The sequence below is a fragment of the Vipera ursinii genome (genome assembly GCF_947247035.1).
Source record: "Vipera ursinii genome assembly, chromosome: 12".
NCBI lineage: Eukaryota > Metazoa > Chordata > Lepidosauria > Squamata > Viperidae > Vipera > Vipera ursinii.
Window position 1 is genome coordinate 14,989,952 of NC_139525.1, and position 27,767 is coordinate 15,017,718.

General features: G+C 46.3%; 1 protein-coding gene and 1 long non-coding RNA gene across 2 annotated transcripts in view; one reads left to right on the top strand and one right to left on the bottom strand.

Annotated features, from left to right (window-relative positions):
• Positions 1-10,726, bottom strand: part of LOC310646119 — a 510,475-nt gene extending 499,749 nt beyond the window's left edge. The window contains exon 1 of the long non-coding RNA XR_014493648.1: positions 10,476-10,726. This is a non-coding gene — a long non-coding RNA (uncharacterized lncRNA). The remainder of the gene's footprint in view (positions 1-10,475) is intronic.
• Positions 1,838-26,249, top strand: LAS1L (LAS1 like ribosome biogenesis factor). Its single transcript, XM_083372324.1, has 14 exons — positions 1,838-1,930; positions 4,268-4,509; positions 5,639-5,764; positions 8,592-8,661; positions 8,786-8,867; positions 10,613-10,798; positions 10,897-10,943; positions 12,748-12,857; positions 16,279-16,364; positions 16,934-17,140; positions 19,691-19,832; positions 21,303-21,676; positions 23,582-23,723; positions 25,918-26,249. Exons 2-14 carry the CDS (start codon positions 4,319-4,321, stop codon positions 26,006-26,008), a joined length of 1,854 nt encoding a protein of 617 aa, XP_083228450.1. The 5' UTR covers positions 1,838-1,930; positions 4,268-4,318; the 3' UTR covers positions 26,009-26,249.
• Positions 26,250-27,767: the final 1,518 nt, after the last annotated feature.

A 27,767-nucleotide genomic window follows, 5' to 3' on the forward strand; every position in this document is an offset into this window, starting at 1 on the left:
TTTGGTCACAAATTGCAATCCTGTGACTGCTGGATGTTGCACAGTTTGTAAACGTCAGTTGCCAAGCGCCCAAATTGTGATCACGTGACTGCAGAGGAGAAGTGATAGTCATGAGTTCAGGGATGGGTGATAAGTCACTTTTCCCAAGGCAGTCATAACTTCGATTCATTGTTAAATCAAGTCGTAAGTTGAGGACAATCTGTATTCTGTTTTGTGTCTATTAAATCACTAAGAAAAAGAACACACAAAATTATGAAAAAAAATGAAAAAAGAAACAAAGGCATACAAGATATATATCTACAAATATACTGTACATATATCAATAAACTGAAGTCGTAATTCATCACAGTTATCTGTCACTGATCTACATTAGTCAATTCTGCAACCCACAGAATGGATGGAGTTATAAGTTTATCTTTTCAATCAATGCTGAACAATATGTTACTTGAGTCTATTTTCTTTGTCTAGGACTCAACTCCCATGTGATAAATTTCAAAAGAATATAAATATTAAATCCTGAGCCGAATCCATGAAATTGCTTCTTACTGAAATGGGACAATATGTTCAAAATAAAGCATTACTTTCATTGCAATCTTCAACAACATAAACATAGTGAGGTCATTTCTGAAACACTGTTATTATTTCTTTGGGGGGGAAAGAAGTGATCTAAAAATCTTTTTTATATTATTTAAAAATCTCTCTTTTATTGGATGAGTAAAACCTGCAAGCAAAAAAGAAGCAAACAAGAAGACACATATACATACTTAAAGCATTTTGAGGGGGAAAAAATAGAAAAAGCAAAACAAAGCGAATAATTATCACATAATATTTGCCAGACTTTGAAGTCAAATCCATCTAATCAGCTCATTCTGAATGTGTTGGTTTATTTGCACTAATGTTTATGTGTGTGTTACAGTACGTTATTGCCTTCGCGTGCGTGTCTCGTGCGCTATATATCATATGTAATCCTGTATGCAATATAATATACTGCTCAAAAGAATAAAGGGAACACTTAAACAACACAATGTACTGTATTTAATAGTAAGGTAAAGGTAAAGGTTCCCCCGCACATGCGTGCTAGTCGTTTCCGACTCTAGGGGCCGGTGCTCATCTCCATTTCAAAGCCGAAGAGCCAGCGCTTGTGCGAGGACGTCTCTGTGGTCATGTGGCCGGCATGACTAGACGCCAAAGGCGCACGGAACGCTGTTACCGTACTGTATTTAATAGTAGGATGTCTTATTTCGTGTTCCCTTTATTTTTTTGAGCAGTATAAAATATAAATACAAAATATTTATTTTATTTATTTTATTTTAATTCCATTTATATCCCGCCCTTCTCCGAAGACTCAGGGCGGCTTACAAGCTTAGCAGTAGCCTTCATTCTATGTGTATGCCTGCTTGTTAGGGCTTTCACACACACCCCAAGCGGCATTATTACAAAGTCAGCTTATTGCCCCCAACAAAATATAATACATAGATAACGTAACGTAACCTAATTCTCCTGCTTCAGCTGGACTAGAAGACCTCTAAGATCCCTTCCAGCTTCATTCTATTCTAATATAGATACAGTAAGATAATTATTCTACTACGCTTGCAGAAGAGGGTTTAGGCCAGAGGGGGCGCTGGCTGGCCCTTGAAAGAGCCGGAAGCCCGTATCCTGAGGGCGATCTATGCATCGCGCCCACCGTCACCAACTTCCGCTTCCACTCCTGCACATCCCGCCTCTCCTCCTCCCCGATTGGTTCCTTCCCTCCTCCTGCCCCCATCGGGATTGGCTCCTTTCCCCAGCCTCCCGCCCCGCCTCAGCCCCGCCTCCTTCGGAGACCGCCGTCGCTGGCTCTGCTCCTCTCCGGCTTCGGGGCGGCGGTGGCCGGGCGCTCTTTGTGCGGAAAAGGCGGCGGCCGATCGGAAGGGGGAATCAGGCGAGGCAGGCACGTGCGGATGGGTGTGTGTGGGGCCAGGGAGGTTTTCCGTAAGGAGATGCGGGTTGGGTCTCTCCGGGCACGTGTGAAGGCGGTCCCTTGCGTGTTCGACACGGGTTTGTGTCTGCTGGGCATGCGTGGAATGCATCCTCCTCCTCCTCATCCTCATCCGTAATAATAGTGTTTTCCAAATCTGGCCTCTTTTAAGATGGGCGGACTTCATCTCCCAGAATTCCCCAGCCAATAAGGAAGGAAGGAAGGAGTGAATGAAAGAATGGACAAAATCTGACAGCGGGAATTCTGGGAGTTGAAGTCCGCCCATCTTAAAAGTGGCCAGATTTTTTTTTCTTTTTTGGGGGGGTGGGGGGAGAAGAGGCTGCTCTTCCTCTCCTTTCATTGCTGCTGTTAGATTTTGTCCATTCTTTCATTCAGTCCTTCCTTCCTTCCTTCCCTCCTTCCTTCATTACTGGCTGGGGAATTCTGGGAGTTGAAGTCCGCCCATCTTAAAAGTGGCCAAATTTTTTTTCTTTTTTTGGAGGGGGGGAGAAGAGGCTGCTCTTCCTCTCCTTTCATTGCTGCTGTCAGATTTTGTCCATTCATTCTTTCATTCAGTCCTTCCTTCCCTCCTTCCTTCATTACTGGCTGGGGAATTCTGGGAGTTGAAGTCCGCCCGTCTTAAAAGTGGCCAGATTTCGGGGTGGGGGGGTGGGGTAAAGACTGATGATATTTCAGCCATCTTTTCTACAACCTGGTGCCTTTCAGATTGGCTGGGCTGCCCTTCCTCTCCTTTCATTGATGCTGTCAGATTTTGTCCATTCATTCATTCGTTTGGGGTTCATTTATTTATTTTTTTATTTAATATATAAAACACAGAGAAAAAATAGAAATAGGGGATTAAGGGAGGGAAACGGAAAGGGGAGCAGGAGGGGTCAGGTACAAGAGAAAAGAAAAAAAAAGGTGTGGAAAGGAAAAGCACTCTAGCCTCAACTTTTTCTTTTTACACATTATTATATAACTAGCCATTTCTGTAACAGCAAATCTATGTAGTCGACAAAACCTATCTAATGGGCCATTCATTCATTCATTCATTCAACATTTCTGCCCTAGACTGAGAGTATTAACTGGGGTTTTAACTGTATTTTTAATTGTAATTGGGTTTTTATTTCAAGGTTAGTGTAATTATTTTAATTGTTTTTAATTTTTGTAACTTGTTGCATTGTTTTAAAAAACCTTGTGAACCGCCCTGAGTCCTACGGGAGAAAGGCGGTATATAAGTTTAATAAAATAAATAAATAAATAAATAAAACTAAATTCATTTCAACCACAATCTTGTGAGGTGGGTTGGGCTAAGAGGGAGGGACTGCCCCCAAAATATATTTTCTCAGTGAGAAATAAGTAAGTATGAGGACACATTGTTGGGAAAGGTGAGGGCGCTGATCATCAGCAAGACAGCACGGGGAAGTCTTGGTCAAGTTTTATTTTAAAGATTGCTCTTGGAGTTAAATACAGGTAGTCCTCAACCTACGACCACAATTGAGCCCAAAATTTCCACTGCTAAGCAAGACAGTCGTTAAGTGAGTTTTGCCCCATTTAGCAACCTTTCTTGACACAGTTGTTAAATCAGACACGTCAAACACAAGGCCCGGGGGCCGGATCCGGCCCGCGAAGTGGTTTCATGTGGCCCGCGAAGCCATCCTGGAAACAGTGAGGGAACGGCCCCCACTGCCTTGGCCCTGGCCCAGAGACCCTCCTTCTGCCAGAGACCCTCAGATCTGTCCCACTCCTGCCCAGGCCCCCCCATGGGCACCCTCGATGCCAATGATGTAGAGCTGGCCACGCCCACCCAGTAGGTCATATGCACTCTAGTCACACCCACCCAGTAGGCCACGCCCACCCAGTAGGCCACGCCCACCCTGGCCACACCCACCCGGCCCCCTGAGGGCAACCGCAATGCTGATGCGGCCCTCAATGAAATTGAGTTTGACACCCCTGTGTTAAATGAACCACTGCCGTTGTTAAGTTAGTAACACGGTTGTTACGTGAATCTGGCTTCCCCGTTGACTTTGCTTGTTGGAAGGTCACAAGAGGGAATCACGTGATCCCGGGGCACTGCAACCGTCATGAGTACACGCCAGTTGCCAAGCATCCGAATTTTGATCACGTGACCCTGGGAGGATACAGCGGTTGCTAAGTGTGAAAAACGGTCACTCATCGGTCACTTTTTCCAGCTCTATTGTAAGTTCAAAAAGTCGTTAAACGAACGGGTGTAAGTGGAGGATTACTTGTAGAGCACTTGGGAATTAGGTGGTGGTGGGGTTTAATCTGTGGCTGGTTTGCTTCCTTTAGATCTGTAGCGCTGGATTCTGGGGAGCTGAAGAAGGGCGGGGCTACAGCAACATGGCCAGCAAGCCCAGAGATCCAAAGCCAGGATGGAAACTGGCAACCAAGGCATCTCAGCTGAAGAGACCGTGGAATGTGGTTCCTTGGCAGAGCAAGGCCGAGTGGGACCAAGTGATGGTGGGGCTGTACTGTGAGGACTGCCAGACACAACGAGATGCCCTGGACAGAGTGTCTGTCTGGAAGAGCAGGTGAGACGGAAGGCGGGCAGAAAACGGCGGCCACCATTGTGGGGTTTCTGTTCGCTCAGCTCTCTAAGATACGTTAATGACCCAGTAGTCACTTATGCAGAGAGAGAGAGAGAGAGAGAGATTGAGATTAAACCAGGGGTCCCCTACTGTGGACCGGCATCTGGCCACGGCATGCCAGCAACTGGTCCGTGCAAACCAGCGAAACCCCGGGATGCAGGCAGCACGTGAAACCACGTCCCCTCCAGTCCACGGAAAAACCTCTCTCCACGGAACCGGTCCCTGGTGCCCAAAAGTTTGGGGGCCTCTGTATTAAAAATTGATTGAGATTAGGTTTCGTGATTAGCATTTTGTATGAACCCAGAACGTGGCTTAGTTCCTTAACGAAGTTAAGTGATGTGTACGAATACAACTGGTGTATCAGGGGTGCAAAGGAGAAGGAAGAGAGGGGAGGGGACCAGTTCATACCTCGCATTTACGAGAAGTCAATTTGAATGCAAATTTAGATGAAGATACGTTTTTGAGACAGCAGCCTGAATTCTGAATTAAAAACCCTCCCCACCCCTTTGTGCAGTTCTCTCTCCAAACTTTCTGTGCTGTTTTTTTTTTTTTCAAACTTGGCAACATCTGGCTGGGGGATTGGGGGAGGTGAAGTCCACACAACTTAAAACTGCCAGGTTTGAAAAACGCGGCTCTCGTACAATTATTCTTCAACGTTTCTATCCCATCTCCATCGGTATAGCTCTTACCCCACTTCTGAGCAATAGGTATTCAAGGGCTTATGTCGAAGTGATTTATCTGCCAGATTTTCAATTTTGTGAATACTTTCCCCTTAGAGGAGTCTTTACGTACTAATTTTGTGTTACAGAAAAATCCAGTGAATTTCTCATCCCTGCAGAGAACTTTGTTCAGCACTATTGTGGACCACTGGGCTCCCAAAAGGACGAGTGTGTCTTAGAATGCCTTTCTAAGAGAAGCAGTGGGCATCATTCAGAGACACTTAACTTCTGCACTTGATGTTCCCCTTAAGGATGCTTGTAATCTTGAAAGGTGTTCTAGGTCTGCCATAAAAGGTACGTAACTCACTGGATAGGGAAGATCGTAATATTACTGTGTTTAACTCTGAAACTAGGTTTGGCTCCAAGATGCCTTTAGCTGTGGAATGCACTGCAGATCTGATCCGCTGTAAGCTCCTAGATGCCTCTGGAGTCCTGAAATCCCACGAATTGATCCTGACCTATGGCCTGGCACTGGTGAGGTAAGAGTTGTGAGAAAGAGGGAACAAGCTGCGGTGTAAGGTTTACCGGAGGGTCTAGGAAAAAGATAGAGTTTTATATATATATAGAGAGAATAAAGCTGGAAGGGACCTTGGAGGTCTTCTAGTCCAGCCCCCCCTTGCTTAAGCAGGAGAACCCATACCATCTCAGATAAGTGATTGTCTAGTCTTTTCTTAAAGATATCCGGTGATGGGGCGCCCACAATTTTGGGGGGGGGGGTAAGCTGTTCCACTGGTTGATTGTCCTCACTGTTAGGAAGTTTCTCCTTAATTCCAGGTTGCTTCTCTCTTTGATCAGCTTCCAACCATTGTTTCTCATCCTTCCCTTTGGTGCTTTGGAGAATAACTTGACCCCCCCCCCTCTTCTTTGTAGCAGCCCTTCAGACACTGGGACACTGCTATCATGTCTCCCCTATTTCTTCTTTCTTTAGACTGGCCAAACCCAAGTCCTGCAGCCGTTCTTCGTACATTTTGGCCTCCAGGCCTTTTATCATCTCAGTTGCTCTTCTCTGAATTTTTTCCAAACTCTCAACATCTTTTTTTCTGATAAGGTGACAAGAATTGGCTGCAGTATTCCAGGTGTGGTCTTACTAGGGCTTTGTAAAGCAGTACTAGTACTTTGCGTGATCTTGATCCTATGCCTCTGTTTATGCAACCCAGGATTGTATTAGCTTTTTTGGTTGCTGCTGCACACTGCTGGCTCAGAGTCAAGTTGCAATTTTGCAGAAAGCTATTTTTTTTTAACCTCTAATGAAAGCATCTTCTGAATGCTGAAGGTTTTTCTTTAAAGACGTAAAAACTTTGAGCGAAGAACGTCTTGAAAAATAACAGGAATCTACACGGCTTCTTCAGGCACAATCTTTTTCCTACTAGTAAATGTTGTTGACAATATACCCGAGTTTGTTGTTGACAATGAAGCAGTGTTTGTAGATATTCTATGAACCTGTGATCAATGTTTTTTTCTGCAGATGTTTACTTAGTTCAAATATCTTCAGATATCAAAGCTTTTTTTTTTACTTATAGCGTTGCCCTACTGAAGTGATAACAAACACTTTCCGTAGATGTCCTGATCTCAGGATTAGAAGGAACAATGGGTAGTTTAAGAGATTCCAGCAAGCCATTAAACATTACTAGTTACTTAGCTGCAGTGAAACTTTTCTTTAGTCTTAAGTTGGTGATATTTATAATGCTTGCTCAGATTAATACATGGAAAGCAGTTATTTTGGGTGTATTGATAAGTCTTATAACTGAAAGCATGCAGGTTTTCTTTTATGAGATCATTATGATTTTGAACAAACCAGTGTACCATACCTGAGGTTGCAGCTGAAGTGCTATTCTGAATTGCTCTGAATATTATTGCATTTGTACATTTGAACTTATCTTCCTTGGATCAAAAATTGTTCACGATGGCAATTCTGTTCCCGAAATCAAATGCAGATAACCTTAGCCCGCACTGCAATGGTTACCACGAATAAGATCTGGAAAAGCAGAGATATTGATACGAAAAGCAGGCTAGTTGGAGCAATGGTCTTCCCTATAATGATGTATGGGTGTGAGAGTTGGGCACTGAGAATGGCTGATCGAAGAAGAACTGATGCCTTTGAATTGTAGGGCTGGCATAAATTATTGCATATACCATGGACAGCCAAAATAACGCAACAGAGGCACCGAATCATATAAAACCAGATATATCACTAGAAGCCAAATTAACAAGACTACGTCTGATTTACTTTTGAGGATGTCTTATGTGCAAATTCATTGGAGAAGTCAGTGATGCTAGGAATGGGTAGTAGATCCAAACAAAGGGGCAAGCAAAAAAACTCGCTGGCTTGACACATCAAAGCCGATACAAAGACGAGCATCCAACAGTTGAAAGAAGCTGTGCTTGACAGGCTGGCATGGAGACAACTTGCCTTTAAAGTCGCCAAGAATCGGAGATAACTGAATGGTTAAAACAACCGTAGAATAGAATAACAAGAGTTGGAAGGGACCTTGGAGGTCATCTAGTCCATCCCCCTGCTCAGGCAGGAAACCCTTTACCATTTCAGACAAATGCCTGTCCAGTCTCTTCTTAAAAACTTCCAGTGTTGGAGCATTCACTGCTTCTGGAGGCAGGTTGTTCCACTGGTTAATTGTTCTTGCTGTCAGGAAATTCCTCCTTAGTTCTAGGTTGCTCCTCTCTTTGGTTAGTTTCCATCCGTTGCTTCTTGTCCTGCCTTCAGGGGCTTTGGAGAAAAGCTTGACTCCCTCTTCTTTGGGGCAGCCCCTGAGATATTGGAATACTGCCATCACGTCACTGATGCTTCTTGACTCTGGTTGGGTCACAAAAATATTTTTTTAAAAATGAATGGAAAGAAAGATTCAAAGATGACAAGAATTGAATGAAAAAGAAACAAACCCACGCCATCCAGGGATCTTCACTCTTGCCAAAGGCCTGGATAAAGAGCCAGGTCTTCAAGCCCCTTCAGAACACCAAAGAATGAGGCCCTCCAGATCTTGGGGTGGGGGGAACCTTCATTCTAGAGGGCAGACATACTTCTGGGCTCCCAAGAGTTGACATTGTTTAATTGAAGGAACTTGGAGCATGCCAACCACACCCATTCAAACTGGCCAAGAAGCCACTGTGGGAAACTTGCAGCCCCTCAAGTAACTAGCTCCTACGTCATGGGTCATCTTCAACGGTCAATTTCAAGATAGTGGCTGAAGGCTGAGGGAATTCTTCTTTCTGGGTCTGATTCAGGCTCAGATTGTATTCTCAAAGCAAAATGGTTTTTTCCCTGAAATCATTCCAACCTTGCATCATCCACAGGTTTGTGAATCTCATCACGGAGCGGAGGCAGAAGATGGTTACCGTTCCACTGAGGCACCTAGCAAAAGAGGTAAAAGAGCTTTGAGTTTATTCCGTTAAAATAATTGCCCTCAGCAATGGTATTTCAAGCATATGTTGCTAAGATGCGCCGCTTCCACCTCGGATTTTCATGATCGTTTGTTTCCTGCTCCAAGCTGAACATCCCAACCTGGATTGTGGACCTCCGTCATGACTTGACCCACGGCACCCTTCCCCAGCTGGTGACCTGCCGAAAAGGTAAGAGCGTTATTTTTTTTATTTATTCTGATGGAAGTTATCGTAGCAGAGCGGTGGTGAGAATGCAGTATTGCAGGCAAACTCTGCCCACTGCCAGCAGTTTGATCCTGACCGGCTCAAGGTTGACTCAGCCTTCCATCCTTCCGAGGCCACTAAAATGAGGAGCCGGATTGTTGGGGGCAAGAGGCTGACTCTGTAAACTGCTTAGAGAGGGCTGTAAAGCAGGGTGAAGTGGTATATAAGTCTAAGGGCTATTGCTATTGGTCGGGTAATTGCAAACAGCTAAGATCAAAGAGCACTGAGGACTCCACGGTTCAACCCGGAGCTGCCTATAGGTAGTCTTTGACGTACGGCCACAATTGAGAAATGCAGAATGCTTCTCTCTGCTCCAGATAAGATTTCTCCAACCTGAGGTGTGGAATTGTACCTTTCAGCAGGTCTTTGGAGCTCACAGACCTGGGAAAAGCTGTTCCAGATCGTTTGCAGAGCTCCTGCAGTTTTTCTTTAAAAGCTGTAGTAGCTTTGTTGACTAGGGGGGAAAAAAGGTCCATGTTTTTTTTTCTTATACTACCCAAAACGGGGTCTTTGCAAACGCTATTTACTTATTTGATTATTTTTCTCCTGCCTGTATTATTTTATAAGTTATTCAGAGCAGCAGACAGACATCATTCTCCTTTTTGGCCCCACGACGACAGCCTTTTGAGGTGGGCTGAGCTGAGAGAATGGCTGTCCCAAAGTCACCCACCCAGCTTGCGTGCCTAAGGCAGGACTAGAATGCAGAGTCTCCTGGTTTTTAGGCTGTGTGTAAATGTCTGTGGGGGTTCTCAGTCATCCTGGTCATAGTTGTCTCAAAGGGGCTTTTTCAAAAGGCAACTGGACTTTTTTTTTTCCAAGAGGGAGGAGGAGGAAGAGGAGGAGGAGGAAGAAGAAGAGGAAGAGGAGGAGGAGGAGGAAGGGGAAGGGGAAGAAGGAGAAGGGAGGGGGAGGAGGAGAAGAAGAAGAAGAAGAAGAAGAAGAAGAAGAAGAAGAGGAGGAGGAGGAGGAGGAGGAGGAAGGGGGAGAAGGGAGGGGGAGGAGGAGGAGAAGAAGAAGAACAACAACAACAACAACAACAACAAGAAGAAGAACAACAACAAGAAGAAGAAGAACAAGAAGAGGAGGAGGAGGAGGAGGAAGGAGGGGGAGGGGAAGAAGGAGAAGGGAGGGGGAGGAGGAGGAGAAGAAGAAGAAGAAGAAGAAGAAGAAGAAGAAGAAGAAGAAGAAGAAGAAGAGGAGGAGGAGGAGGAGGAGGAGGAGGAAGGAGGGGGAGGGGAAGAAGGAGAAGGGAGGGGGAGGAGGAGGAGAAGAAGAAGAAGAAGAAAGAAGAAGAAGAAGAAGAAGAAGAAGAAGAAGAAGAAGAAGAAGAAGAAGAAGAGGAGGAGGAGGAAGGGGAAGGGGGAGAAGGGAGGGGGAGGAGGAGGAGAAGAAGAAGAAGAAGGAGAAGAAGAAGAAGGAGAAGAAGAAGAGGAGGAAGAGGAGGAGGAGGAAGGGGAAGGGGAAGAAGGAGAAGGGAGGGGGAGGAGAAGAAGAAGAAGAAGAAGAAGAAGAAGAAGGAAGAAGATGATTAACATTTTGATTCTTGGATGAGAAGCAGAACTTCTTTCTCCTCAAGGAAAGAAACAGTCCAGCTGCCTGTTAAAAAAGCTCCTCTGAGACAACTGTTGCCGTGTCTGTTTTGTAATGGTGCCATCCCTTCTTCTCTGCAGGTTGTGATACCGTGCTGGACTGGCTTCGCCGCTCATATTGGAGCTGCCAGCTGGGCAATAGTTTAGTTGAAGAAGGTGGGGAGGAAACGGAAGAATCGTCAGACGCGGATGGCGAGGATGAGATGGACAGCAGTCCAGAAGATCCGGAGAAGACGCCAGATGAGCAGAAACACCAGGAACTCTGCGGTAGGTGTGTTCAGATCCGTCTGTTCTTGCTTTTTTCTGCACTTCCTGTGGTTTCTAAAGACTTCTCTTTTTTTCTCTCCCCAATTTCTCTCCCCCAGGAAAAGTCAGAGAAGTCTTGACCTCCTTTAGTAACCAGCAACTTGAGGTAAGCTCTGCAGATTCTTTATCAGACCGCCAATTTTTGTTTCCATTGGAAATTCTTAAAATGCTTAAACTGTAAGTGGGGGGGAAAAAGTAAAGTATACATTCAAAATATTTTGCTTTCATTAAAATGTCCAGGTAGTCCTCGTCGTACGACCAGAATTGTTGCTAAGCAAGACATTTCTTGAGGGAGTTTTGCCCCGTTTTACGACCTTTTTTGCCACAGTTGTTGAGTGAATCTTTTGTTAAGTGAATCTGGTGTATCCATTGACTTTGCCTGTCGGAAGGTTGCAAAAGGGGATCACGTGATCCCGGGACGCTGCACCCGTCATGAATGTCGGTCAGTTGCCAAGCATCCAAATTTTAATCACCTGATCACAGGGATGCTGCAACGGTCGTAAGCGTGAAAAACGGTCGTAAGTAACTTTTTTCAGCGATTTATGTAACTTTGAACAGTCACTAAATGAAGTGTTGTACGTTGAGGACTAACTGTAGTTCGGGCTTTCTGATGCAAGGACAAAGCAAAGTCTCCTGATTCATTCAACTCAACTTACAGCCGGTGGCTTAGCATCCATTCAAAATTCCAACCTACCTGAAAAGGGGGATTTACGACCTGGATCCGAAGTTCACACAAACCCACACACCCACGGTCCCATGACCGCACCTTGGGTGCTTAGCAACACAGCTGCCTATACGATCATTCCCATTCTTCTTCTGTTCTGTTCTGTTCTGTTCCGTTCCACTCCACTCTGTACACTGTTTTTATTCTCTCTGAACCAGTTTTATATTTATTTTCCATAGTATTGTGTGCAGGCGGTGGATCCCTTTCGATTTCTTTAGCTCTTCCCATGGTCTTTTCTACCGCTAACCTGGTTTATCGTTGGAATCAATAGTTTTTCCATGTTGGTTGTTATATTGACTTGCATCATCTCCATAAGCTGGTTGGTTCAATTCACCTATTTATTTATTTATTTTATTAAATTTATATACTGCCCTTTCCCGAAGGACTCAGTGCGGTTTGCAGGGCATTTAAAACAACCAATACAAAAGTTAAAAACAAATTTTAAAAGATTAAATCATCCCTAGAATTAAAAAACCCAGTTAGAAATTCTCAGCCTGGGCCGGAGAGCTCGAAGAGCCAGGTTTTCAGGTCCCGGCGAAATGTGCGGAGGTCGGGGGCAGACCTAAGCTCCACGGGCAGCTGGTTCCAGAGGGCAGGCGCCCCCACTGAGAAGGCCCTTCCCCTGGGTGTTATCCGCCGACAATCTTTTATCGGCGGCACCCTGAGAAGACCCTCCCTGTGGGAGCGCACGGCACAAAGGGAGCTTGATGCCGGCAGCAGGTGTTCCCTCAGATATCCCGGACCCAAGCCATTCAGGGCTTTATAGGTCATCACCAGCACCTTGAATCTCACCCGGAGGGCAACCGGAAGCCAATGCAGCTCGCGGAGTAGAGGTGTTACATGGGAGTATCGGGAGGCCCCCATCACAACTCGTGCGGCCGCATTCTGCACCAGTTGAAGCCTCCGGGTGGTCCTCAAGGGCAGCCCCATGTAGAGAGCGTTGCAGTAGTCTAGATGGGAGGTCACGAGCGCATGAGTGACTGTGCGTAGGGCATCTCGGTCCAGGTAGGGTCGCAACTGGCGCACCAGGCGAACCTGGGCAAAAGCCCCCCTGGCCACGGCTCCTAGAACATACAGCACTAGGCCCCAATCAAACTTACTGTGTTTTTTCATGCCTTCACCCAAGCTGTGAATCTAGCCAGTCCCCCTCCTTCATGGATGTGCTACTTCTTCATTCTTGCCTTAGGTCCTCCGGCAGCACCCAGATGTCAACCAAGCCTGCAAAATTTGGAGCACAGCTACTTCAGAGGTGGAGTGGGTTGTGGCCCAGATGAAAGATTTATTACAAGAAAACAGGTATGTGGATTTCAGCTCCTAGAATTCCTGAGCCAGTCATAACAATCTCCCTTGTGGTTTGTTTGTGTTTTTAACATCCCTGCCAGTAAAAAAAAAACAACCTACTGAAATAAGAAGAAAGTATCATTGTCTCATTGTGTCTTCTCCTTTTGTGCTGGTTTTTTTTCCTTTCCTTTTTTTTTTTAAAAAAAAAATGAGATTCAGAGAGTGCTGACTTGAAACAGTAGTGGCTGTTTTATCCTGAAAGCTTAGATGTCCATATAAGATGTCCATATATTACCACCCCCCGCCGTGGGGATACGGAACCAATTAGATGGTACCGTCCCAGGCGCTTAATGGACCCTGATGGGTTCCAGGCAGTGCTGGGATCCCCACCTGCTTCCGTCGCTCACAGCTCGGCGGATGCCTTAGTGGAAGCCTGGGAAAGGGCAGCCACTGAGGCACTGGACCGAGTTGTACCCTTGCGGCCCCTGACCCGGCGCAGATCCCAACGAGCTCCATGGTTCTCCGCGGAGCTCCGGGAGATGAAGCGTCGGAAACGGGGCCTAGAGAGCTGCTGGAGGTCCAGCCGATCCGAATCCGACCGATTGCGGTTAAGAACCTATATTAGGTCTTATCTCGCAGCGATGAGGGTGGCGAGGTGTAATTACTTCTCCACCCTCATCGCGTCCGCAGATAATCGCCCGGCCGCCCTGTTTAGGGTGACTCGCTCACTTCTTAATCAGGAGGTGAGGGGGGATCCCTTACAGGGTCGTGCCGAGGAGTTTGGTCAGCATCTGTCGGACAAAATCGCTCGGATTCGGACCGGTTTGGACTCCAGCTGGGCAGAGTCTGACGATCAGGACACGGGCGGTCTTGTCAATGTTATCTGGGAGGAGTTTGATTCTGTGACCCCTGATGAAGTGGACAGGATTATGGGGAGGCTGAGCTCCACCACATGTTTATTGGACCCGTGCCCTTCCTGGCTGGTTTATGCAGCTAGGGAGAGGACACGAGGCTGGTTCCAGGCGGTGATATCTGCTTCTTTGAGTGAGGGTAATTTCCCCACCGTCTTGAAGGAGGCGGTGGTGAGACCCCTCCTCAAGAAGCCTGCCTTGGACCCAGCTGTGTTGAACAACTTTCGTCCAGTCTCCAACCTTCGCTTCCTTGCGAAGGTTGTTGAGAGTGTGGTGGCGCATCAGCTCCCTCTGGTCCTGGATGAAGCGGATTATCTGGACCCGTACCAATCGGGTTTCAGGCCCGGGTACAGCACGGAGACGGCATTGGTCGCTCTGGTGAATGATCTCTGGAGGGCTCGGGATAGGGGCTGTTCCTCTGTCCTAGTCCTATTAGACCTCTCAGCGGCTTTCGATACCATCGACCATGGTATCCTGCTGCGGTGTCTCAGGGGATTGGGAGTGGGAGGCACAGTTCTTCGGTGGTTCTCCTCCTATCTCCTGGGACGTTCGCAGTCGGTGTTGGCAGGGGGGCAGAGATCGGCCCCTAGGTCTCTCGTTTGTGGAGTTCCTCAGGGGTCGGTTCTCTCGCCTCTCCTGTTCAACATCTACATGAAACCGCTGGGTGAGATCATTCGTGGTTTTGGAGTTGGGTATCATCAATATGCTGATGATACCCAACTTTTTATTTCTACCCCAAACCACCCCAGTGATGCCCTCGCTGTGATGTCCCGTTGCCTGGAGGCGGTTCGGGTCTGGATGGGGAGGAACAGACTTCAACTCAACCCGGACAAGACTGAGTGGCTGTACATTCCGGCATCCCGGGACATTCAAATTGTTCCATCCCTTTCTATGGGGGGTGAGCTGTTACCCCCCGTGGATAGGGCTCGCAACTTGGGAGTCCTCCTAGATTCACGACTTACCTTGGAAGATCATGTAGCAGCTGTGACTAGGGGGGCTTTCGCCCAGGTTCGCCTGGTGCGCCAGTTGCGGCCCTATCTGGACCGGGATGCCCTGTGTACGGTCACTCATGCGCTCGTGACCTCTCGCCTTGACTACTGTAATGCTCTCTACATGGGGCTTCCCTTGAAGACCACTCGGAAGCTCCAACTGGTACAGAATGCGGCCGCGAGAGTTGTCTTGGGAGTTTCCCGGTACTCCCATGTTACACCTTTGCTCCGCGAGCTACATTGGTTACCAGTTGTCTTCCGGGTGAGGTTCAAGGTCTTAGTGATGGTTTTTAAGTCCCTACATGGCATGGGTCCGGAATACCTCGGGGACCACCTGCTGCCGGCGTCAACCCCCCTCCGCCCTGTGCGTTCCCACAGAGAGGGCCTCCTCAGGGTGCCTCCAGTCAGAGAATGCCGGCTGGTGGCCCCCAGGGGGAGGGCCTTCTCTGTGGGCGCCCCGGCCTTATGGAATGAACTGCCGGTGGAGCTCCGGATGGCACCGGATCTCCGCTCCTTCCGGCGCGGGTTAAAGACCCACCTGTTTGAACAAGCTGGCCTGGCCTGATGGGGAGTTAATTTGGGTTTTTAAATATTTGTACATTTTACTGTTTTATCTTGGGCATTAATTTAATTCTATTTTAACTTTTGTAGTTTTGTACTTTTACTATCTGCCCTGTTCACCGCCCTGAGTCCCTAGGGAGAAGGGCGGTATAAAAATTTAATAAACTAAACTTTTAATAAACTAAGAAGAAGTAGATTCCCATTTAAGGCTAGGTTTTTTTTTTCTTGGGTTTTTTTTTTGCCTTATAAATACCTATTTCAGATTTTAGGATCGGGTGGAATGCACTTTGGAGCAATTCTCTGTGTAGTAGAAACGCAGCCAAACCATGTGCAGGGGTCACATCAATGAAATGGAAGAGAGCAGAGGAGGCAGTAGAAGCCCAGCCTCGTAAGACTGAACATGTCATTGAGTTTAGCCACTTAACAATAACCACTTAATGTGGCACCTCTCATTGACTTTGTTTGTGGGAAGGTGATTGAACAGAAATGAATACCAAGTTACCAAATGCTTAGCCATTGTCAATAAAAAAATTCCAAATTGTGGCAATATCTAGCGACAGCAAAACAGAAGAGACAGGACTGGACAAGGTAACAAAATGCAAAGACCTGCAAATAGAAAGAGGTCAACTGTGGCAAAAAAAGCAATAGTGATAGGCGCCTTGGGTGCGATCCCAAAACATCTCGATCAACACTTGGACACTGTGGGCATTGACAAAAATCACCATCAGTCAATTTCAAAAGGCAGCTTTACTTGCAACAGCTTACATCCTGTGACGGTACCTTTCATATCATTAAACAGCGACATCTGCCTATCTCAGGTCCTTGGGAAGGACTCCATAGAGGGACAAAAATCCGGTCTGAACATCTGGCTGATTGTGTGACAAGCCATATAATAATAATGGGGGAGGGAGTCAAAAAGGGGCTTGTAGTTGGAAGATCCTGGACAATACTCACTGGAGTTTACAATTCCTGTAGGGAAGTTGTGGCTAAGACATTGCTTGAAGATGGCTTTCTTATTCCCACCACCGACACTTTGCAGATCTTGAATATTCATCCTCAAGGTTGGTATACCGAGTTGCTTTTTTCCCCCCCTTGGTCGAACAAGCAAAGTTCTTCAACCATTGGCTGTTCAAAATCTGTGCAGATTACCTGCACTGGATCCTGGCAATCGATTTAACTGTCTGTGCAGTGCTGCCATTCCAAACACTCAAAGCGATTACTTGGTTAAGATAAAAACCAAAGCAACGAAACGTCAAATAGGTGGGATTTCCAGGGCTAAAAAGAGAGGTTTTCGCTGATTTTTCTAAAGATAAGGGTTTTAATTTTAATTTAATCAAATGAAACTGAAAGCTGTTTACTACATGCCAGATCATCAAGAACCCGAAAAGTTTCTCTTGCAGATTTTAACTTTCAGGCAGAGAGAATCATTGGTCCCTTCGACAACATCTCAAATAATAGAAAGAAACCGTGATCTGTAGTGAAAAATGAGTTCCTCCGTGATCTGTAGTGAAAAATGATCAGTGAATATTTCCGAAATTTCAAGAGGACTGGGTACTGTGGTTCATAATACTCAGTTTTTACAATTATTTTTCTTCCCTGCTCCTCTTCTGCCTGGTCGTTCGGAGTGCAGAAACTCAGAAGTGGGATTTTAAAATCCCTCGAGCAGTTCTCCGTTTCTGGCAGCTCCTGCTGAGAGGTCTGCACGCCAAAGATTTCACTCAGACTCTGCTGGAGAAAATGTTTAACGATTTGAAGGCCCACGCAAGGATCTGGTCACTTCGGTCTCAGTACCTCATCAACTGGATCACAAAAATTCTGAAGGCTAACTTGCGAGCTAGTAAGTATTGGGAGATGTTCGGACAAGATTGAAGATTTTCCCTTGGCATTATTCTCTTTGTCAGTGTGGGGGCTGATGAGAAGCACAACTGGGGACTAGCCCAAGTTTTCTCATAGGTTTTATTGACATGGCCTTTCATGGAACCTCCGCAAAAGAAATACTGGAAAAGCTCAAAATTGCAACTGAGGCGTGAATACCAAGATGATGATGATGATATTATTATTATTATTATTATTATTATTATTATTATTATTATTATTATTATTATTTTTAAAAAGCATGGCAGCTAATTTGTTAAAATCATTAGCAGAAAAACAAGTTGCGTGATGCTCCGGTGAAAGGTTTTGTGTTCTGCAAAAAAAATTATCCTCACTTATCAAATGCATGAAAATACTAAAACTGAAAGTAAATTGTAATTTAGCAAAGATGTAAGATACCATCCTTACCAGGACAGGAATCGAGCAAAGGGTGCATTAAGCACCAGTACATTTTTTTTTTAAAATTCCATTTATATCCCGCCCTTCTTTGAAGACTCAGGGCGGCTTACAAGCTTAGCAGTAGCCTTCATTCTATGTATATGCCTGCTTATTAGGGCTTTCACACACACACCCCCAAGCGGCATTATTACAAAGTCAGCTTATTGCCCCCAACAATCTGGGTCCTCATTTTACCTACCTCGGAAGGATGGAAGGCTGAGTCAACCTTGAGCCTGGTGGGATGCGAACCTGCACTAATTGCAGGCAGCTGGTGTTACTTAAGGAGGCATTAGCCCACTACTCCAAGGCTCTTTTGTGAATGTCTTTGTGGTATTATTTTTTTATCACATTTGTGGAGCAGGCTGTGTTCCGAAAGCTTGTCTTGAAGAGGCAAAAGAAGTCGACAACAGCTTGCCAGATTCCATTGTGACCACCAACCGGCCTGTCCTTTGCCCACTGATTCACAATGTTAAGAGAGCAAAGAAAACGGGTGAGCCTATTGGCCAGCCATGTACTTTGCAATGTATCCCTTTCATTCTTTGGGTTCCAGATAACTTTGCAGAATGAAAAAAAAAGCCTTCACCGGAGCATCGCGCAACCTGTTTTTCAGCTGATGGTTTATTTGTTTTTCCAAATTAACTGCTGTGTTTTTTTAAAAAAAATATAAATCGGGCATTGACGCCTGAGTTGCAATTGTGTTAGTTAAAGCTGTCCAACTCGTCGGCTTCCTGATTGCTGCTTTGGCAATATTATACAGGTAGTCTTCGATTTACAGCAGTTCAAATCAGTGACTGTTTTGAAGTTACAGTGGCACTGGGGGAAAAAAAAGTGACTGTGCCTTTTTCTCACCACTTTAACAACCTTTGCAACCTTGCCATGGTCTCGTGATCAAAATTCGGACGCTCGGCAAGCGACTCGTATTTATGACGGCTGCAGCGTCCTTGGGGGCTCACGTGATCCCCTTTCGCGACCTCCTGACAAGCAAAGTCCGGGGGGGAAGGCAGATTCGCTTAACAAACTGGGTTACTAACCTAACAGCTGCAGTGATTCACTTAACAACCGTGGCAAGAAAGGTCGTAAAATGGGGGCAAAACTCACTGAACAAATGTCTCACTTAGCAACAGGAACTTTGGGCTCAGTTGTTGTACATTTGAGGACTACCTGCACACACCAAGAGAGAGCAGGTTGAACATTGAACGCGCTTTGGGAAGCATCCGTAGTTGTTCAGCCTAAGCTGCCAAGCCGTAAAGAGCGATCATCTGTTTGTATCACAACGAAAGTTGGACTTTGACAGCACTAGACTGAAGTGTTGGAAGTCTAGGGTAGTTCAGTATGTTGTTGCCCGCAACTCGCCCAGTGCGGTTGTGTCGTGTGAACCTTAAGCAACAGCCATGATTAACTGAACAGATCCTTACTGAAGCAGGCAAGTGAATGTCTATGGAGATTCTCAGTCGAGACGGTCCTGGATTTTCCGCAGGCAACTGGACTTGGTTTTTCCTTGAAGACGTTTCGCTTCTCATCCAAGAAGCTTCTTCAGTTCTGACCAAATGGTGGGCAACGGAAGGATTTGTATTCCTTGCTGCTAACGACCAGATGACTTCGAGGGATACAAATCTTTCCGTTCCCCACCATTCAGTCAGAGGTGAAGAAGCTTCTGGGATGAGAAGCGAGACGTCTTCAAGGAAAAACAAAAGTTAAGTCCAGTGGTCTTTTTTTGGGGGGGGGGGAAAGACAGCTAAAATGACGAACAGAGAAGCTAAAAGGTTCAAAATTGGAGCTTCAGAACTGATGGAAGTTAATTCAAGTGCGCGGCAGGAATGCCAGACTGGACATGGATCCAGTGCATCAGCTTTGGTCCAGTGACCTGCTGTCTTCTCCTTGCCCTGCTCTCATTTTATGGGCAGGACTGGGGTTCAAACGTGGGAATTGACCCCGTGCAACCCGAGAACGCAACGGTGTTTGCGACATCTGTGTTTCGCCTCTCATCTTTTCCCAAGTTCGGTAGTGAGAACCTACCTTCCTGGGTTTCTCTCCCCCCCCCCCCCTTTCTTTCTTCCTGTGATTCTGGATTAAGAAAAGAAGTTAAGGTCTTCCAAAGCCCAGAAGAAACGAAGATGCCTGCGATTGTTTCACCGCCATATTTCATTACAGTGGCTGAAGCTCCTCAGAGATTGCCTGGATGCGCCGTGCTGGGCAAGTCCTCACCTCCTGCATCTGTAAGTCCATGCGTGGGGTGGGTCTGGGGCCACAAAGTGGGCTTCGTGGGTCTGGGGCAGGGGAGAGTGAGAGGAAGTCAAGCTCTGGGCCTCAGTTGCCTTTCACCGTTTCAGAGGCCCAAATTGAAATCCGGAAAGTCTTTAAAAAAGGCTCATTTTCGGGAGTCCATCAGAGGAGTTTCAGTCAATCACCACTTCACAATTCTATTTTTATTTTTTGCAGTCGTTGGGCCACTAAAAAAGGGTTCAGAAAGTTACGACACTGGAAAAAGTTGACTTATGACTGTTTTTCACGCTTACGGCCATTGCATCCTGAGGATCACGTGATCAGAATTCAGACGCCTGGCAACTGATTCGTAGTTATGATGGTCGCAGGGTCCTGGGATCTCGTGATCCCCTTTAAGCGGCCTTTCGACAAGCAGCAGGGAAGCCAGATCCATTTAACAACCGTGTTGCTAGCTTAACGGCTGCAATGATTCCCTTAGCAACTGTGGCGAGAAAGGTTGTAAAATGAGGCAAAACTCACTTATTAACAAAGGTTTCACTTAGCAGCATAAATTTTCAGCTCAATGGTGGTCATAACTCAAGGACTACCTGTACAAATCGGGTGTCCATGAAATCCCGCGCAGTTTTGAATCATAATAATAATAATGAAGTTGGAAGGGACCTTGGAGGTCATCTAGTCCAAACCCCCTGCTCAGGCAGGAAACCCTATCCCATTTTAGACAAATGGCTGTCCAGTCTCTTAAAAACTTCCAGTGTTGGAGCATTCACAGCTTCTGGAGGCAGGTTGTTCCACTGATTAATTTTTCTAACTCAGAAAACCTCTCCTTAGTTCTAGGTTGCTTCTCTTCTTCATTAGTTTCCATCCGTTGCTTCTTGTCCTGCCTTCGGGCGCTTTGGAGAATAGCTTGACTCCCTCTTCTTTGGAGCAGCCCCTGAGATACTGGAACACTGCTAGCATGTCACCCCTCACCCTTCTCTTGATTAAACTAGGAATGCCCAATTCTGGAAGGGACGCAGTGGCTCAGTGGGTTAGGACGCTGAGCTTGTCGATCAGAAGGTTGGCAGTTTGGTGGGTCGAATCCCGAGTGCCGCGTAACAGTGAGCGCCTGTTACGCGTCCCAGCTTCTGCCAACCTAGCAGTTCGAAAGCACATAAAAAATGCAAGTAGAAAAATAGGGACCACTCTGGTGGGAAGGTAACAGCGTTCTGTGCGCCTTTGGCGTCTAGTCATGCCGGCCACATGACCACGGAGACGTCCTCGGACAAGCACTGGCTCTTTGGCTTTGAAACGGAGATGAGCACCGGCCCCTAGAGTCGGAAACGACTAGCACGCATGTGCAGGGGAACCTTTACCTTACCCAATTCTGTGCAAAGTATTTGGATGCAGACAGCTTTATTTCCCCGGCCCCTCCGAAAGCAAGTCTTCTTTGGCTTTTCTGCCCTTTCCCTTTTTTCGCTTGCCAGGATTCTGTTGAGCATGGAGCCCCCCTTGCCGGCTGAGGCTCAAAAGAAGCTCCTCTACCTGACCTCCATTTACACCCAAGAAGATGGCTCCTTCCCCACCTCTGGCTTCACCCCGGACATTTGCAAGCAGCCCATTTACACCGTGGAGAGCTTGCTGAAGCTCAATGCCGCTGCCGCCCACAAATTCTTGAAGAAAGCAGGGCGGACGGAGGTGTTGCCGGGAGCGGTTAAAGAGAAAGGGTTGGCTGAGGAGGAGGAAGAAGAGATGGACGCTCAGCCATCGTCACAGGAAGAGCCTCTTTTCCTGGAAGACCCAGCGGCTTTGGCTGAAAGACAGAAGGCCCTGGAGGGTGGGGTCTGGCAAGTCGGCTCAGGTAAAACCTGGCTTCTAATCCGTTGGACTTGGCAAATTTGGCATGCTGGGGGCAAGAAATTGGGCTGAGCGCTGCCTAGTTTTATCTCTGAATGCCTTGGGTAATCCTGTGGTTGGAAGGAGCGGAACTGGAGGAATGGTAGGAGGAAAGGAACCTAAAGAGTTTAGATCAGGGGTCTTCAAACTTGGCCCTTTTATGACTTGTGGACTTCAACTCCCAGAATTCCTCAGCCAGCAAAGCTGGCTGAGGAATTCTGGGAGTTGAAGTCCACAAGTCATAAAAGGGCCAAGTTTGAAGACCCCTGGTTTAGATGATGATAATAATAATGTCTTTGGGTAGTGAGATACCTCTTTTCATAGCACTGTTCTACAGACTAGAGCAGGCATGTCCAATCTCTGCACAGGAGCTTCTGAACAGCGTTAAGCCACAAGTCACCATGATTAGTTGAACTGAACAAAGTAAGCCATAACTGGTGTGAAGTTAGAGGGGAGCAGAGTTTCTACTCTGTTCAGTGGATTCTTAGGAGGTAAAGCAACACGGGTGAGTAAGCCTTTCCTTCCTTCCTTCCCGCCTTTTCTTTTTTTTCTTTCTTTTTTCCATTTTTCTTTTTCTTTTCTTTTCTTCTTTTCTTTCTTTTCTTGACCCTTCCCATCCTCTTAAGACAGTTCCCCAACCTTTCCAGGTTGGGGGCCCAAAGCAGGGGGAAAGGGGGGGGTGACTTTTGCGGGCGGGGCAGGCGCATGTGTGCGTGTGCTTGTGACGTTCGCGGTCACGCTCGTGCGAGCGGGGCCACGAATGCCTCACGGCACGACTCACATGAGCGGGGCCGTGCATGCAGGTGCAGACGCGCACACGCTGGCCAGCCACTCACGCAGCCTGGTGGCAATTAGGATCTAAGATCTAAACGGCTATTGGACAAAAGGAGCTTGGGGGTGTGCCACCGATAGCTTCCTATTGCTATGATCTCTCTTGGGCAGTTACACCTTTAGGTTTGCCAGGTGGTGGGACAGCCTACGGTGGATCGCCCATGCTCCTAACCGTATCTAGAAAACCTACCGTCAGTTCAGGCTTATCCCCAATTAGGTTACTTGCAGGGCATCCAGCTGCCTCTGCTTCTCCTGCAACATCCAGCATAGTTGGCATGCTTTGGATTCTTCTCTCAAATAAATCACCGAGTGGGACCCAGGCGGTTTAGCTTCTCTGTTGAGGACCTGCCGTGTGGAACATCACGTTCAGGTGTCTGTGACTCCTCCTGTCCTTCCACACTGGGCACCCCATGGATTAGATCAGACATGTCAAACACAAGGCCTGGGGGCCAGATCCGGCCCACGAAGTGGTTTCATGTGGCCCACGAAGCCATCCTGGAAACAGTGAGGGAACGGCCCCCACTGCCTTGGCCCTGGCCCAGAGACCCTCCTTCTGCCAGAGACCCTCAGATCTGTCCCACTCCTGCCCAGGACCCCATAGGCACCCTTGATGCGAACGATGTAGAGCTGGCCACGCCCACCCAGTAGGCCATATGCACTCTAGCCACGCCCACCCAGTAGGCCACGCCCACCCTGGCCATACCCACCTGGCCCCTTGAGGGCAACTGCAATGCTGATGCGGCCCTCCATGAAATTGAGTTTGACACCCCTGGATTAGATTGAAAAGGTTTGGTTCCAAGACAGGCCCAAAGAGCAGAAGACTGAGGTGCCCTCAAGCAGCCTTTCCCAATTTCCAGTTGGTATCAAAGCACTCTGGGAGTTGAAGTCCACAGGTCTAAAAGTGGCCAGGTTTGGACCCTCCTGCTCTAGATTGCTCCCTTTTGGCTCAGCGCAGTGTTTGTATTCGGCGCCTGTGAGCTCTACCCATCGTTGGCTGTGCTTGATCTTGCTGAAGTCTATCCCATTCTCCCCCCTACAGTTGAAGTGAAATGGAGACATTTTCCCATGGGAAAAGTACCCGATCAAACGGATGATCCCGATACCCTGCTAGTGGATAACTATACCACGATGTCGGCTCTCGATCAGCTGGAGAACGGAGACAGGAAAAATCCCAACAACATGTGAGTATTGTCCTAGAGTTGGGGAAATGTCTATTGTTGGAGAAGAGTTAATGATACCTCTTGGAGAACAAAGGAGGTGGCTGAAGAATAGTGATGAATGAGGAAGGCCTGCCCTTTAATATTTGAGATGTCTCTAAGGCAATCGGGAGTGCGAGACGATATTCCAGGGGGTGCGAAAAATTGGGTTTTCAAAACTATAGCGTATATGCGTAACTCGTTGCCGTCATTTCAAACTTTTGTTAAGGGGTGCGCGAATATATCAGAAGCGGTCTAGGGGTGTGGGGTATACAAAAGGTTGGGGGCCTCTGCTCTAAGGGCTACTGTTAAAAACAAAATGGGGAGAAATATAATTACATGCTGAGCTGCTCAATCAGAGGCACAGATAGTCCTTGACTTAAACCGTTTGTTTAGTGAAGTTACAATGGCACTGAAAAGTGACTTATGATCCCTTTTCAGTTATGACCAGCATCCCTATGGTCAGGTGATCAAAATTCAGACACTTGGCAACTGACTCATATTTATGACGATTGCCATATCCCGGGGTCTTGTGACGACCTTTTGAGACCTTCTGATAAGCCACGTCAGTGGGGAAGCCAGATTCATTTTGCAACTGTGCTACTAACTCAACAACAATCATTGCAGCGATTCACTTAACAATTGTGGCAAAGAAGGTTGTAAAATGGAGCAAAACTCACTTAACAAGTGTCTCGCTTAGCAAGAGAAATCTGGGGCTCAGTTGCAGTCGTTAAGTCGAGGATTACCTGTAAAAGCCTAAATGCTCTTGCTGTGTCTATGAGCCGTTTTCAGATGCAATTCTCTTCGTCCATTTGTGTTCTCTTCTTTCCCTTCGCCGTCATCTGCCTTGAGGTTTTATTTGAATTCTTAGCAGCATTTGCTCTCACAAACAAGCAGAAGTGCACCGGCCTTACAATGGGGAGGTGTGGGTTGTAAGAAAAGGAGGTGATTCTGACATTGCAGTCCTGCTCAGAGAGCAGATTTCCTTCTGAGCAGGCAGGGGGTGTCTCCTGTCAGATGTTAGTCCTGGAGTTTGCACCAGCTGCTGAAGGGCAGAGAGAGAAACTGACTGGGGCTAACATCTGTTTTCCACATCTCCTTTTGCAAGCCAAAAAGGAAGAACTTGACTGACGTACAGGATGCACCTTTTTTCTGGGAGAAATTGAGGTTGGACTGCAACGTTTTTAGAATAGGCGTAAAGTTCAGAGCAGGGCACTTGCCTGGTTTCCTCTGCACCACTTATTCTCCAGGAGTGTGAAGTCCATTTTGTGTAACGTAACATCTAGTGTTGGTTATATGTTGGTTACACCTCTTTATGCCTGTACAGGTAGTCCTCGACTTACATCATTTGTTTAGCGACCATTCAGTTACAACAGCACTGTCCATTTTGTGTAACGTAACATCTAGTGTTGGTTATATGGACGCCTCTTTATGTCTGTACAGGTAGTCGACTTACAACATTTGTTTAGCGACCATTCAGTTACAACAGTACTGTCCATTTTGTGTAACGTAACATCTAGTGTTGGTTATATGGACGCCTCTTTATGTCTGTACAGGTAGTCCTCGACTTACAACGTTTAGAAACCATTCAGTTACAACAGCACTGTCCATTTTGTGTAACGTAACATCTAGTGTTGGTTATATGGACGCCTCTTTATGTCTGTACAGGTAGTCCTCGACTTACAACATTTAGAAACCATTCAGTTACAACAGCACTGTCCATTTTGTGTAACGTAACATCTAGTGTTGGTTATATGGACGCCTCTTTATGTCTGTACAGGTAGTCGACTTACAACATTTGTTTAGCGACCATTCAGTTACAACAGTACTGTCCATTTTGTGTAACGTAACATCTAGTGTTGGTTATATGGACGCCTCTTTATGTCTGTACAGGTAGTCCTCGACTTACAACGTTTAGAAACCATTCAGTTACAACAGCACTGTCCATTTTGTGTAACGTAACATCTAGTGTTGGTTATATGGACGCCTCTTTGTCAGGAAGCTTGGATGACAGGAGCGAATGGGTCAGTTCCATTATATTTCACGTGCCCCTTCCATCTCCTGGAGGAGATGGTGTTCTTTTTTGCCAGTCTTTGCCGCATGATGTGACCACACTTGGTGAAGTAATTGTGTGCCTTGGTTCTTGCACCTCATTGCTGTCCTGTTCTTTTTCCTACAGCTCATCAGAGTGGTCTGGTTTTCTTACGGCAGGACTCTTATGGACCCAGAGTGAGCTTCATAAATTAAAGAGTGGGATCCAGCTTTTTTGAGCGGGAGATTCTGCGCCAATGATACAACACAATGAGAGGTTTTCCTTGCCACTCGAGGAAGAATGCTGTGCCTGCTCTTTGCAAGTTCTTTGGGGGCGGTGCAGCTACTCCTCCATCGTAAATCGTTCCTCCTGGACATTTAAAGGGAAGCATTTAAGGCACACTTAATCCACACAACAGATCTACCCATTGCTTCAATTCATTTTTGTATTTTAATAAAATAATTAAATGTTTTAATATTTTTTAATAGGTGCTTTTTATTTGTTTACTTTTTTTAAAAAAGAGCATGTGATCCATAAATTTGTATGGTGCATCACTGTTGCTATGTTAGGTTCTCTTAAGATTTTAAGAAAACATCTTTAAAATATATACATCTTTATTTGTCCCAGATCTGGATTTTGGAACACACATAAGCTTATTGCGAAGCCATCTGCGAGACCGCAAGAGGGTTTTCGCTTTGTTATTTTACAAAGAGGAAACAAAACAAGCTGTTTTAGAGACTGAGCCAGTGGGTCATTTATTGAATACACATTAATACCCAGATATAAAGCATCTCTACAAAGGGTGTTACACAGCAACTGGAACAATTCCAACGGTAGGGAAAAGTCCTAAGATAAGGATTGAATAAACATTCTTACCCAGACTGGTCCCTAGGAAACTTAAAAGTTCAAGCAGGCTAGATTGGTAAGCAGGCTAAATGCTTGTTACCATCCTCAAAAGACTCTGCAAGAACAAAAGCACAGACACGGAGGAGAAGCAGCAACCTGGGAAAGACGATAAAACAGACGCCACCCAACAACGAACACTATTTATTCAAAGATTGTGTTAGGGCTCTTGCAAAGCTACGCAAGGTAGTTTACTTACTAACTGGAGGGCAATGTGCCAAGCATTCAGCAGTAGGCACTTGCGCTGTTTGCTCGCCCTGATTTGGCGGCTCAGACTACAGCATTAAGTCAAGATGGCCATCTGTCAACAGAGCCACAAAAACCTCCCCTCGAGAGCGCCTGCACACAGATGGATGCTACTGGCAGAGGGGAAGAGGCATTTTAACGCAGTGGCAACAAGTGTATTCGCTCTGTGGTCAGTGACCGCCAGAAAGCAACCGAGATAACTTCAGGCCAAGTTAGGAGCATCCCTGGTTTGATAAGGAGATACTTTACAACCAACTGCATGCAAATATATGTCGATGCAATATGCAAAAACGTGAATTGTCTTGTAAAGGGAAAAATGGAAGCTGGTGCTTTGGGGCTTATCATGACCGTTTTGAGTTTAAAAAAACATACTTTCTTAAAAAGAAAGGCCTCGCCCATCAATGCATGCATACAGCTACAGATAAAAGCACTGCAGATTATAGTATTCACAAGACACGCAGGTCAGCCCTGACCCAGAGCTAGTGATATGTTCTGGTGCCTACGTTCCTATTCCCTTATTCTGTTCTCTAAAGAAGTGGTCGGGGCTACCACTTGTGGGATATACACTCTGCTCCTTGCACTTACAAAAGCTATTGTCACGTCTGTCACTGCAGGGATGGACAACTTCATCGCCTGTGGCCTTCATCTCCCTGGAGGAATTCTGGGAGTTGAAGTCCACAAGTCATAAAGTTGCCATAGTTGCCCACCCCTATCTTATTGGATCAGGGCAATTAAAGTATATCTTCATTCTTTGTCATTGAGACTTACCTTATATTTGGGTCAACAGAAAAAAACCCAAAGATTTTTTTATATAATATATATATATATATATATGTATATATATACAC